This window comes from Histoplasma capsulatum, genomic scaffold (assembly GCF_000149585.1).
Source record: "Histoplasma capsulatum NAm1 scaffold_3 genomic scaffold, whole genome shotgun sequence".
Taxonomy (NCBI): domain Eukaryota; kingdom Fungi; phylum Ascomycota; class Eurotiomycetes; order Onygenales; family Ajellomycetaceae; genus Histoplasma; species Histoplasma mississippiense.
Genome location: NW_001813980.1, coordinates 59,302 through 72,403, shown reverse-complemented (window position 1 = coordinate 72,403; position 13,102 = coordinate 59,302). Strand labels below are relative to the sequence as shown.

Here is a 13,102-nt window from a genome sequence, read left to right as displayed (position 1 = left end):
GACAATGCCTCTATCATCAAGATTAATCATCAGGGCACCCGTGGGCTTTGCAAGCTTACAAGGCCTACCTTTCACCTTGGGGTTGCATCGCCCTAATATTAATGTACATAAAAATACACCGGAGGAAGTGCCATGGAGGGTAACAAAGTGAATATATTCAATTTCAGACTAATTCATCAAAACTGTCTCAAATTCCTACATGATGAATGATTGTAGTGAGGATCAGGTGAGAGGCATCTACAACTAGAACGCTCTACACGGAGGGTTAATATACCGGGGGACTCTCACGCTGAAAAAACACACAAAACCATGAAAAAAGCCTATTTGACTCAAATGTCATTATAGGCTGCTGTAATCGGGAATATATAATAGCAGTGAAACAGTGGTGAGAATGCTTCAACCTTTTAAGTTCATTTTCTGTCCAAGGAAACAGATAAACCCTTAAACAGAATCATTGACATAATTGATGAAGCAGCAGCTGATTATGAATCCAGGCCTGCTGGTCTAACAATCAGCCTTGTTTCATCATGGGTAAGTGTCCGCAATGCCGGTTCCTCAAAACATGGCCCTTCATCAACCCAGGCCATCTATAAAATCCACGGCTTCTTCCCGGCCATCCATGGCTGGAACTCTGACTCAAAGAGTTCTATCCTCCCGGATGAGTTTTGCCGCACGAACCTACGAATCTTCTCTCGAATGTGACGCTGTGCAGAGACTATGAATCGCTTAGCATGTTTCCACCGGCTCCATGGAGTAAACTCACCCATGATGAGCAGCTCCCCTCTCTTGTCTTCCATCTCAGCTTGTAGTCGTATCTCCCAGTCCACCTCGCCTCCAAAGATCTGGATGAGACCGTGCTCGCCAAACCTCTCCGGGTCATCGGTCGAGGCAGCACGCGAAGGATTATACACAAGAAGTTCCAGATTCTGTAGTATATTAGTCAGTCATGAACTTACGGCTCAGACCTCTCCATCACTCACATAGTTCTTATCTGCGGTGACAAGGTGCTGTAACCAGGGGCGGACAAGGGTCAGGTCGTCTGCAAAACACATTAGTGATGGGGCTGGTAGCTGTTGGCTGTTGACATTTACCAATTTTGTCCATTTGCCACACAAGAGATATCTTCTGTGTCCGCACCCTGCATTCTCCGATACCCTCGAGGGTTTCTTTGATGTAAGGGATCTGAGCAGCGATACCGATACCTGTCGCGAATATGACTACATGGCCGTAATGGCCCACCTGCTTGGAACCAAAATATCCACCGGTCGGAGAGGGGCCATACGGGCCATCGATCCATGCCCAGCATTCGGTGTGTGGTTTTACACGAGTCAGGAACCTTCTAGTGAAGCCAGACCGCGGCTTTATCAGCAGGGACAAGGATGAACTATTGCTTTCAGACCAGACAACCATGAATGGGTGACTTTGGAATAGACTCCAGAAGCCTACGCGAGGCACACTCAACCGGATCCACTCCCCAGCCTGGATCTTCCACGGCCGCGGAAGAACGATGGTGACGTGGAATGCATCATCGGAGTCTGGATTACTGTTGGAGGTGAGGGTTAACTTGCTGGGAAATTGTCCGTTGGTTATGTTCCTGGCCAGAACTCTAGCTGCGCGAAAAGTCAAGGTTGCTGCAGAGAGGCTCACGGTGGCTAGGAGGCAGTTTTTCGGGAGACCGTCCGTTTTCCTGACATGCCGCCAGGTTGAATAGACCAAGACGATAGCGCACAACAGATGGGATATCAGGAATGGTTCATAGTGGTATCTTCGAAAAAGTGGGAGGGTACAAAGAAGTAATAGCATTAAAATGGCCTACATGATACAGTCAGTAATGCCCGACCCAGCCGGGGACCCAAGCCTTACAAGAAAACCACAGAGCTGAACGTCATCAGTAAGCACAATTCCCGTACTCCTAGTGGCGATGACAGCGTGAGGGAGACTCTGGAGCAGTGCCATGATACCGATGGTAACATGGAAGCTTTTGTAATTCCTCAGAGAAAGCCGCAACAGCCTTGCGCCGACATCATGGGGACCTATAAAGCAAAGAGGAATAAGGTTGGAGATCGCCAGCTTCGCAGCGCGTGAACCGGCTTGAGAAACGTCTTTCACGCCAAAGAAGTTGCAGACTCCTGTGCCCCCTACATACAGAACCTGAAGAAGAAAGCGGCAACTCGGCAGGGGGCAAATTCTGCAGATAGTACGCCAGAGTCCAGACGTCCAACGAGCGGAGCAATTTGCGCGCAGATACAAAACAATGCTGAGCACGAGGGTTATAGTAAGGTGAAGAACAACAAGAGCTGAAACGACGCCGCCAATCACGGCGGAATAGATATCTGTAATTTCCATGATATAATTGTTTGGCAGTGAGGTACTGTTGACTGTATTTGTCACCTGCGAGGTATTGCCTCTTTAATATTCTAATACCAGCGAGCCGGATCAGTGACAGCGCTCAAAAAATGACCCATGACCAAATATCCAACAGCTTAGTGCAAAGAAAAGAAGGACCAAAAACGGTTCCCTATCGATTCTCTGCCCCGTTTCCAGCGTGATTTTCCTGGCCACAGGAGTGTTGCTCCTCACAACCATACTCCTGCTCATGGGCTGTCTCTGATCGTACCATAATACTGGGGCTTGGGGGCAACGTTATTTTCTGGGACAGTTTTCTCTTCTTCAAAAATTTCTGCAGATCCGGATCATTCGCCCAATGATTGGGATCACGTTGTTCCATGCCTATACGTTCCAGATTCGGCAGCTTCTCATCCTAGTGTTCATCCTCAGCAAACATCAAACGAGATGTTGAATATCTGACATACCAGTTGTTCGTCTGGCGGTGGCCAATGGGTCTCATGGCCTTGAGAATTAAAGCAAAGATTGCCCCGTTCATGCTCAATAAGAAGGTAGACCTTGGCTCCGCAGAGTTCTGCAACTTCAGCACTTTTGCTTATCAAAGTCTTGGTTCGCTTCTTAAATTTTTGGCGCTCTTTGCGGTGCGGATCTGGCCCAGCCATTTTCGATGCGCAATTTGAGAGTGGCGGAAATCAGGAATTGTCTCGCGGTTTTCAGGGTGTATGTGCCTTCCTTATAATGTGCTGCGCTTCGGACACGGATCCGAAACAATCCGAAACAAGCGAACAGGGGTTAAGGCCCCCACTACTATTTACGGCTTGGCTCACTCTAACTTTTAAATCATCGGCCGCGTTTTATATTATTATTTGTTAGGAGTAAAATGCGTCTGCAGAGTGTGAAGTTTCCATGTACATAGTTATTATAGTTGGAGATAAGAACTAGGTTTGAGATAAGAGCTAGTACCTGTGAATTTTAACGCCGACGAGTATCTTGTGGTTGTTACCGCTTGAGCGAAGATCAAAAGCTAAACTTAAAAATGTTTACCCCGCAATGTTCTAGACCAGGGTCTACCTGTCCACCCAATACGCGATAAACGCGTAAAGGCCAGTAGCGTCTTGGCCAGTGTTGGACAATTCTACCCCAACCGACGAGTCTTCCGCAACGGGGCGTCTTGACAGGGTTCGGACAGTGTCCTCTTTCTTCGACACTGCTGTTCGTCTGCGGCTCTATCGCACCTAAGACATGGCCGGGTTCCTGGTCGGTCGTGATGTGAATTACCAAAGGCAGAGGCGAGGCCTTGGTCCTTGATGATATCGTTTATCGTACAGGGAAATCCACTGATCTTTCGGTGCTTCCGGCGACCGAACTTTAAATATATGCTGATACGTTCCTCCAGGTGCCTCACATAAAACGAAACAGGCTTGTGGTAACGGTCGCAGGAGGGACAGACGTCACCCTCCCCGAGGAAAGGACCTAGCAACTCGCTGTCCGTGGTGAAGGACATCTGCTGCGACCCGTGGAGTTCCTCTAGCGGTGGGAGAATTGACCGGATCCGTGGCCGGCAGCGGATGATACCTCTGCACGGGAAATGTCCATCTTCACTGTTAGGCACCTCGGCTAACTCGAAGTAGAAAGATGATATGAGGAGCGCGGTTGCCACTTCAGCTGCCATCTTCGCACTCCCTGGGTTGAGGATGACCAGATTGCGGTAGCTGTCAATGTCGCTGACACTGTCGATCTTGCCGGCTAGGTCCTTCAGTGAGACGTTATATCGAATATGATCGGATTTTTCGTCATCACTTAGAAGGTTCATCAGGTCCTTCCACTTGACCTCCCCGTCGAGCGAATAAAGCCAGGCATCGAGAGCGCGACGCGCGAAGCCATCCCTGAATACGTTGCGAAAGTGAGGAGCATCTTGACCGGATGTTTTGTCGTCTTTGGTGCCCGTCCCTATTGATACCACAAGTGCTGGCCTCTTTTTCGCTGGCCAGATCTGGCGGCTCACACGCCGAGCAATGCCGGCCGGATTGTTCTCCCTCAGTCCTCCATCCTGGAAAGTCCCAATCGCGCGGATGTAGGCTGGTGGAAAGATCCTGGGAAGCAGTAGTCAGTTCAATGCCCGATTAGACTTTCTCAAAAGGTGATCATACGATGGGGCGGCAGATGTCGCTCGTGCTCTGGTACACTGTCTGTCAGCCAAAGTTGAAACCTGAAGGGGCTACCAACGCCACTCACGATTGCCACACAAACGGGTCATCACCGTCGTCTTCCGGCCGGACTAGCTCGTAGCCTGTTGGTGTCAGCGGGGAAGCCTAACGGTGGGGTTCCTGGGCTTACCGCGTTGCTTGCCGCATTCAGCACCGTTGAAGTTCCCGAACACAAATGTGGAGGTCTCTCGGGAAATACTGGTTGCCACCACTCCCACCTTGGTTCCAGATATTAGGGCTCCCGAGCCGTCAGGCCCCGCAGCGTGAAAGGTTCGACGGAATTCTCCAAAGATTTCTTTCAACAATGATTCAAGAACGGCAGAATCGTAAAGCCCATCATACAGCCACCAGGTGAGCCACCCATAAAGTCGTCCGGCGAATGACTTGCGGACTAGCAGAGCTCGTCGTGCCCGGTGAAAGACTCTCCGGGCTAGCCGTTCGAAGACATCAGAACAGGTTGCCACGTCCCACCGTAGGTTCACCAAGGCGTGCGCAATGATTCCTCCTGGGAAAACGTCAGTGCCTAAAAGTGGAAACTGATAGAAAGTGCTCACCGGAGCTGGTTCCCATGACGAGCTCACAAAGATCCACAACTGGACAGTTGGCCCCCAACTTCTCCTGCACCAACAAAAGAAATTCCAGAGGAATGACGCCACGGACGCCTCCCCCGTCAATGGCTAAGCTGCTGATACGTTTGGTTGGAGGCACCAGGTCAATGGTGAGAGGCGCTCGCGACAAGCACAGATAACAGAGACGGATAGTCAGCCGATACTCAGTATCAGACGCGGGGTCCCCGTACCTTCTTACACATATTTCGCATAGACCATGTCCACAGGCGGGTCGGTGTTCTGGCTTTCGGAATCGACACCAGAGACAGGTGCGGTTAGACTTCACTCGGCAGAAGAGAGCACTCTGTGACATGAGCTGTTCCTGGTGCAGCTCTGTCGATGGCCTCCCCGCTTCCTCTACAGATGAGAAGAACCTGTTTGCCTCGACTCGGACCAATTCACACGCCGCTTCGGGCACTAAGGACAGGCTGGGTTGCTCCTTGCAAAGCCATAGGAAGGCTTCTAAAAGGGGTTCACGGTACAAACGTTCGAACACCAAATTTGGGTCCGACACTGGTATCTTAGCATGCAATTTTGGGATCGTGCTTAAAGGGGGCTTACAATGCGCCCTTGGAGGGTAGTTGTCTGCAACAATAGCAGAAGCAATAGAAGGCACTAGGTCACCCACGCTGATCTCCGCCCGAAATCCAAGTCGGAAGTAGTTAGTGAGATGAAAAGTCAGACCCGCCGGCACTTCGTTACCGACCCTCATCTCCCTGATGTGGTCAAAAGGCTCGGTGACGGTCATCGCGGTGTGCCTTAGCGCAGCTTGAAATAGGCTGTCAAGGTGCACGGCAGTAAAACGAGCGCGATGAGCAGAGCGTATGTTCGCGGCATGGTCTAGGTGGTGCTGGAGGAAGCTCCTCAGCCGATCATAGCTGCCGAGGGTGATCGTCCTAACTGTAGAGAAGGATTCTGCTATGCGGCTCCGATGGGCGGAGATTGTTCGATGAAACTTGTTCATCTCAAGCCGGTGCGTCTCGCTGCCTCTTCCGAGGACAACAAGAGCCGTTGGGCGGACCGGAACGGGAAGAGTGGACGCAGAACCTGCCTGAGCGACAAATAGTAGAAAATGCGCCACGTGGTCAAGACTGGGGAAGTCTTCTGCGAAGATGCACACAATGTCGCAGAAGAGGAAGAGGAGCCTGGCATAGACCAAACTGATGACATCCTCACTACCTCCGTCCGCCCACAATGCAGAGTAGGTGGTCTTCCGCAAATAGCTCTCACTCTGCTGCACACTTAAAGTCGCGCGAAGATCGCCATCAACAAAGAGTACAGGTGCGTGATCCCCGCCAGCTTCTCTTCGTAAGTTTATAGTCATGTTTGACTTCTCTGGCTTGTTTTGTGTCATATAGTTCTCGAAAAGCGAATCAAGCGCTTCCTCTTTGCCTTCACCTCCCAACAAGAATATCATCGTCGGTTGTTGTCGCTCCGGGCTTTCCAACTCATTCAGGATATGGGACAGGCGGCCGCTATCCATGATTCGAACGTCTCCGTGGTCGCCTGCGATCACGGAAAGCCAGTCAGCGTTGTTTGGATTCATCCTGTAATGGGCAGCGGATCCTCTGCGTTGATCTTTTCTTTGCTCGCTTTATTTATCTGTTTCTTTTAATTTATCTTTAATTCTTTTTTCCGTTTGCAGATTTTCGTTTCCTGTAGTGTTGTGTCTAACTGATACTGTCGCTGCACCGAATACGGAAGTGTCCAACTATTGACAGCTCGCCAAAAACAGCGTGCTTCCGAGCTGGTTGTGCGAGCCCGTTCATTGATGCGAGCCCACTCAGCTTGAATTCACTTCGTTGCAGCCTCCACCACAATCTTGCTTGCATTCCTCGCGACCTCTTCTGGACTCTGTTGGATGATACAACGACAATATTTGACCTCTTAAGCTTGTTCAATGAAAGTGGTTAAACATCCGGTTTTTAGTGTGTCTGGCATACTCAAATATATTTTGTGGTAGCTTGTTCGGGACGAAGTCTGAAAAAAAGCAGAAAAAGAGAAAAGATAAACATCCGCTAGACAACCATTTACTGCCCTTATTTTTGTGGCTTGTCTTGTTTACACCTTTTTTAGATAACCATGCCCGAACCATCCGTGGCGAAGCCTATGCCTCCAGGAGCGTTTAGCACCAAACTTTTTGAGAATTTTCATGACAATTGTGGCCTCCTCTCCACGCCCAGACTCCATTACGGCTTCAAGGGGCCGCAACCCATTACCGCGTGCCAAGTTAACGTCAGCTCCTTTCTCAACCAGGATTTTTACGACGTGGTGAGATCCCGCCTGGGCGGCCCAGCTCAGGGGGGTTCTTCCGTGCAGGTCGATGATGTTGATATCGGCTCCATACTCGATGAGCCAGTAAACAATTCCAGGAAGGCGGTTGGATGCAGCCCAGGATAATGCTGTCCGCCCAAGGTCGTCTCTTTGATTCACGTCAGCGCCATCTCCAAGGAGCTGCACTATAGCCATGGAGCGCTCGCGAGATAACTCAGCTCTTCTGTGCAAATCGGTACTAGCAGTTTGAAAATCGCATAGGGTCAGCCCATCCCAGCTTGAGAGTGAATCGTGGCGAGAGGTTGATACGGTTGATACGGTTGATACGGCCATTGATGTGGACATCCTATTGAAAGCTCAAAGTGGAAACTTGACCGCACGAATGTTGTCGGCCTTTTTTATCAGCAACTGCCGCGATCCGGGTACAGGTTGAGTCGCAGGCCTGGATCCCACGCGAGATTCGACTCGCAATATAAGATCGGCAGGCGACCCTTAGTCAGAGACTCAGAGCATCAGTTCTCTAATTTAAAAGAGTTTTTTGTCCTCTGTGCCTTGCTTGCCCTCAGCGACCATCATGGATAAGGAGGAGAGGGTGGCGTCACAGGATTTCAGGCCAGATCTCGGGAGCTCAGATTCTATCGACAGTGCCGCGTACGTGCGAATGCTGCTGGAATTAGATAGCATTCCATGGGGCCATAGCTTTTCCGCCGCATTGTTCAATTGGTTACTCCTCGCAGGTTATTTGGTGGTACCTGGAACTTTTACATCGCTTCAGAAGCCCGATACGGTTAAGGAACACCTTACTGACAAAGGCTTGGAGAAAGTCATTTTGAGTACCATACAAAACCCTCCTTTGCTGATGATCGCTTGTTTCTTGTTTCTAATGGGAGTTTCCGGCATGTTCTGGCTGGGTTGGACGTGGAGATACAATTATATCTGGGTCATAAATCGCATTTTCTTGTGAGTACTGTCCTCATATCTTGTTAGCCACTTCTAAGATGTGTAGCCCAGGTCTTCTCCATTCTGCCGCCGGGCTGATAACCACTCTGATCAACGTTTACACTGCTCAAAGTGGTGATTGGTCCGTGATGGCAATATCAACAGTGGCAGTCACCGGACTTTCAGCCACGTCCACCGCTGGGCTATTCTTATATTACAATTTTGTCAAGTTAGGAAGACTTAAAAAGGCATATGAAGGAAATGAAGAGCTGCCTTCTAAGGTATGAGAAGGACAGAGGAGAGAAGAGGAAATAACGATCGAATACCGTGGAGCGGAGGACCTGGAGGTTCCTCAAGCGGATCCCCCGTTGGGTGCTCCTGCATGTAAATAGCTTTAGCTAGCAGCAAGGGCAGTTGCGAGCCGCCCAAGAATCATAGCATAAAAATGTATTGCGACGCTGTTTCGGAACTCTGAAGATTATAAAGTTGACTCCAGTGCCCCACGTATTGTTAGTTTTGACCACCTGATCAAACAGTCAAAATGCCTCTGGCAGATTCAAACCGTCTTACACTGGTACCAAGCGCAGCCGACGTAAGGCAAATCGGTGATATTTGCCGCGCCACGGACAGGAATGCTGAACCAAGACTTCAGCAAAGACTTTCAAAGGAACGCCCCCCAAGAATTCCACTGAGAATAAATACCAACGCACCGCCTTCCAGGCTGACAAAAACAACTTCGTTTCTCTCACATGAACATCCTTGGAAGCGATACATTGGTGTCTGGGAGAAGAACCGTGCCGGCACTGCTATTCTCGCCTACGAGAATGTCATGTCATTTCCAGTCGTGTTTATCAAGAAGAGATCATCCCGAAGTTCACAAGAGCCAGTGCAGCATCTTAAACCGGTATCCCATGCAAACATCACTCATCTTAAAGAGGCGTTTATGAGCGGCGAGTCTATTTACTTCGTTTATGAAGCGATGCGTACGTCCCTGTCCCAGCTACATTGTAGCCCCCACACCCGCTTCAATGAAGCCGACATTGCCACTGTGTGCAAGGAGGTGAGGAAGATTTTCTTTCAAAACGCAGACCATACTGTTAATTGACCTGCTCAGGTCCTTCATGGGTTGAGCTATGTCCACGAACATCTTGGAATAAGCCACGGCTACCTAGACTGTGACAACGTCCTCCTCGGTGACAATGGAAAGGTCCAGATAGGTATGATGGCCACAAAAACCAATCACTTTGTAAACCGAGCTGACTTCAACAGCGAACATCGGAGAGAGCCTGCTTAATGCGATTGCTGATCCGGACAGTAAACAGCGAGACGTCCGGTCTGTTGGCCTAATCGCTGTCAAACTCAAAGAGAGACACACGAGCCTTGAAGACCCCAATACCCTCGTACTGCAGGAGCCCCGAAATGCATCTGCGGAAGTAAAGGACTTTATTCAACAATCATCAGTGGTATCCAGCCACAAGCTGCTACAGGTTGGGCGATCTTCCCTGTTGCGCAATATTCGCTGACCTCTAGCATACAGCACGAATTTCTCCTCAAATCACCTGGGTGCTGGTGCCTCAAACCGTATATTCTCGAAGCAGAGCCGTACATCGTTACCCACTATCGGCGTATTTATGACAATGGAGGAGGGGAATAGCGTGGAAATATTATTTGAGGAAGTTCCGTCCAATGGCTTGCTAGAGTTGCTTCTGTTTGAATAGCCTGCCATCTTTTGACGGGCGGGCGAAATCATCTCGTCATCAGAAGATGGTACGATTAGTTATTAAGTTACATAACACTTTCTTCCATGTAGTTGGGCATGTGTATGCTGAGTAGATGTGATGATCAGGGGACCCCTGCACCGCCAAGTCCCCGCCCCCCGCAGGACCTTCCCAATAAAAACTGATAAACGCGCTTCACAAGTTTTCCAGTCCCCCCCAAGTCAGCAATCATGAAAATAATCCCTGCAGGGAGAAGCGACAAGCATGGCTGGTCTCCATTATTGGATAGCGAATACGAATATGCTTGCATCACTCCTGGAACGTTGGCTTCCAGTAAACGCGGTGGCCGAAGAGTTAGGTGAGCCAAGAGCGGATCATTTCATTCTGCGAGCCCATTTCGTTTGCGAGCCTGTTTTGTTAGCGAGCCATTTTCGCTAGCGAGCCCATTCTAGATTGCAAGTCAGTTTAAGCTGTGGTTCAGTTTTTCATTGCCGTCAAAGCTCCCAGCTGTAGAGATGCATCGTTCAAAGAAATCAGTCCTTTATGCCATTAAAGTTCCCGTCTGGTAAACAGGCGCCCATTGCAAGGCGCCGTCATTTAAAATGACTTTCAGCACATACGCAGTTCTGGCAGCTAACACCGCGCCTCCCTACGCTTGTCATAATCAGGAAAAAAGGAAACATCTCGACCGAAAAGTTCACGCAAAGCTACATTTCACCGCGGCGATGGCCAAGTTTAAGCCAACTCTTCCGACAGTTCCTGAGCTCCCTGGGCCTGAGATCTCACCTCTGGATCATCAGCTCCTGGTCAATGGAAAGACTTCATCAAGGATTGAACGCCTTCAATCCCGCCTTCAGTCGACTAAGAATCGTTCTTCATCTATCTACGTGGACGACCAGATCTTGGAGCTCACATTCGAGAATTCGTACCTCAGGGGAGAGATTTCCCGGTACGAAGATTATCAGCGGGCCCTGCTGGACTTGAAGTATGTTTTCTCTTATGCTTTGGTAACAATGGAAGAAGCGCTTTCTGCAACTACACAAAGACTACGCGATGCGGATCAGAACTATTTGAAACTCAACGGGATTGAGGGACTGATGGAGGATGGGTGTGAGATTTAGGGATTTTGTATGTAGCAAGACTGAAACCAGCACACCGAGATTCACTTTAGTTTGGTCCATCTCAAGCTTTATATATGCAAGTAGAAAAACAAATTTATCATTATAAAGTTTTTTAAACAACAGGTCCATAAGTGGCAACAACTAAGCTCCTGTGCAAGTTCCGGCTTCGCACGTGTTCCAATACAATCTAGTTTGCCTTAGAATACCGCATCTTCGCTATCATCCTCAATGTCTGTCACGTCCTGGCAGCCGTTGCAGCCACCACACCGTTCTTTCATTGCTGCATTCGTCGCACGAAGCGTTTCGATCTCATCGGTCTGCTTGCAAATGATTGCTTTCTGCTCCTGGTTATCGTTGTGCAGCTCTTGGACAGTCGATACCTGTTTCCCGTCACCTCCTGGAACAGAAGTGAGATCATCAACAAGATTCCACAGTGTCCGGTTCTCCGAGTACAGCTTTTCGAGCTCTGAGTGGGTCGCAGCATGCCGACTCTTCTCCGCAACAAGTTCTGTGTTCGTTTCATGTTGGCAGTGCCTTGCTTCGTCAAGGGCTGCCTCTAGCGCTTCGCGATGGTTCTCCGACCTGGCAAGCGAGCTTAGAAGCTCTCTGCATTGTTCCTGGGCACTGGTTCGCATCGAACTCTCGCTGATGCACCGTTGCTGAAAATCTTCCAGGCGCTCTTGCAGGTGCTGCTCCCGTATGAGAAACATTCTCACGATTACACACATCCCACATTCATTGCATTGATTGCAGGAGGTGAAATCAGACGCATTCGGAATCGTTGTTTGAAAGCTGGGGGGGTTTGGTTGAACCATGGTGCTTGTTGTTGACTGAAGTGATGCTTTGAGGCCAAACAGAGAGGACAAAGAACGAGCAAAATGAGCGGAGATAAAGCAATCAAAAGACAAAATGCAGCGAAGCAGCGAAGCAGCAGCAATCAGTTGCATGTAGGTGAAGTATTCATATATAGATTATGGTCCTCTTGAGGAGCCGGGCGCGAGCCAATTGAAAGCGCGGGAATGACACCCTCCGGGGAGAGCAATGTTTCAGCTCAGGCCGCATCCCTAACAGCAGGCCCTGGTTAATGAGTTCCCAAGTCTATCCAATAGGAAACGGTCCCGCTGTGAGGATTAATGTATGAAAATGAGGGGTCCTTAGAGGGGCAACTTGGACCCTGGAAGAATAATTAGCGCGCTGGCCGACGGAAGTATAAAAACCAAAAAGCTACTTCTTTAGAACTGTTTCCTTCAGAGAATCAACCAGCTTGAAAATACGTTTTCTTCACAGTTAAAGATGGACAATCAGAGTTTTCAAAATCTTCATGACCTTCAGGTGTTTCAGGAGCTTCTGCAGCAGCATGATTGGCCGGATTCGTTCTTTGAAAATCCCCCTCCTATTCAAGAAGACGATTCCAACCAGGCTGGAACAGCCACTGTCAATCAGACAGGTTTGAATGCTTCCATGCAGAGTCCGCCAACCGACAGTACGCAGTCCAGCCCCTCATATGAGACAGAAAATATTAATATTCGAAATTTGCACGAGCAGTATGTCCGTTGAAATGATCTCACATGTGTGTAATATGCTAACAGCAACTTTAGGTATGGGCAGTTGAAAACGTTAAGTAACACTCGAACGATCTCATGATCTTTCTAACAATGGCACAGTGACGTGAACGCCCTCCAAGAGTCGATGAGAGAACTAAAGAAGTGGGTAGATGGCGTCCAAAAAGTTTTGGTGCAGCTCATCGGAGATCAACCAAATCCTCGATCCAGCAGTGGTGTTCAGCGTGGAGCGAGGCATCGCGGAGTAGGGCCACGACGTACGCCTCTCAAGGATAAGGTGTTGAGAACCGCAGTGGATGAATGATTAAGGCGTTGAACAGCCAAGCA

General features: G+C 49.3%; 4 protein-coding genes across 4 annotated transcripts; 1 reads left to right on the top strand and 3 right to left on the bottom strand.

Annotated features, from left to right (window-relative positions):
• Positions 1-482: 482 nt before the first annotated feature.
• HCAG_03149 (predicted protein) lies at positions 483-3,008 on the bottom strand (the record flags this gene model as incomplete). Its single annotated transcript, XM_001541002.1, has 8 exons — positions 483-496; positions 683-715; positions 764-926; positions 981-1,039; positions 1,092-1,812; positions 1,864-2,407; positions 2,589-2,761; positions 2,814-3,008. The coding sequence occupies 8 exons, from the start codon at positions 3,006-3,008 to the stop codon at positions 483-485; spliced, it is 1,902 nt and encodes a 633-aa protein (XP_001541052.1).
• A 355-nt stretch (positions 3,009-3,363) lies between these two features.
• HCAG_03148 (predicted protein) lies at positions 3,364-7,630 on the bottom strand (the record flags this gene model as incomplete). Its single annotated transcript, XM_001541001.1, has 8 exons — positions 3,364-3,581; positions 3,625-4,439; positions 4,497-4,523; positions 4,582-4,624; positions 4,684-5,058; positions 5,108-6,667; positions 6,837-7,015; positions 7,227-7,630. The coding sequence occupies 8 exons, from the start codon at positions 7,628-7,630 to the stop codon at positions 3,364-3,366; spliced, it is 3,621 nt and encodes a 1,206-aa protein (XP_001541051.1).
• A 379-nt stretch (positions 7,631-8,009) lies between these two features.
• HCAG_03147 (predicted protein) lies at positions 8,010-11,103 on the top strand (the record flags this gene model as incomplete). Its single annotated transcript, XM_001541000.1, has 9 exons — positions 8,010-8,395; positions 8,442-8,655; positions 9,141-9,434; positions 9,489-9,591; positions 9,656-9,861; positions 9,912-9,999; positions 10,303-10,450; positions 10,769-11,041; positions 11,079-11,103. 9 exons carry the CDS (start codon positions 8,010-8,012, stop codon positions 11,101-11,103), a joined length of 1,737 nt encoding a protein of 578 aa, XP_001541050.1.
• Positions 11,104-11,410: 307 nt separating this feature from the next.
• HCAG_03146 (predicted protein) lies at positions 11,411-12,028 on the bottom strand (the record flags this gene model as incomplete). Its single annotated transcript, XM_001540999.1, has 2 exons — positions 11,411-11,795; positions 11,940-12,028. The coding sequence occupies 2 exons, from the start codon at positions 12,026-12,028 to the stop codon at positions 11,411-11,413; spliced, it is 474 nt and encodes a 157-aa protein (XP_001541049.1).
• Between the last annotated feature and the right edge of the window lie 1,074 nt (positions 12,029-13,102).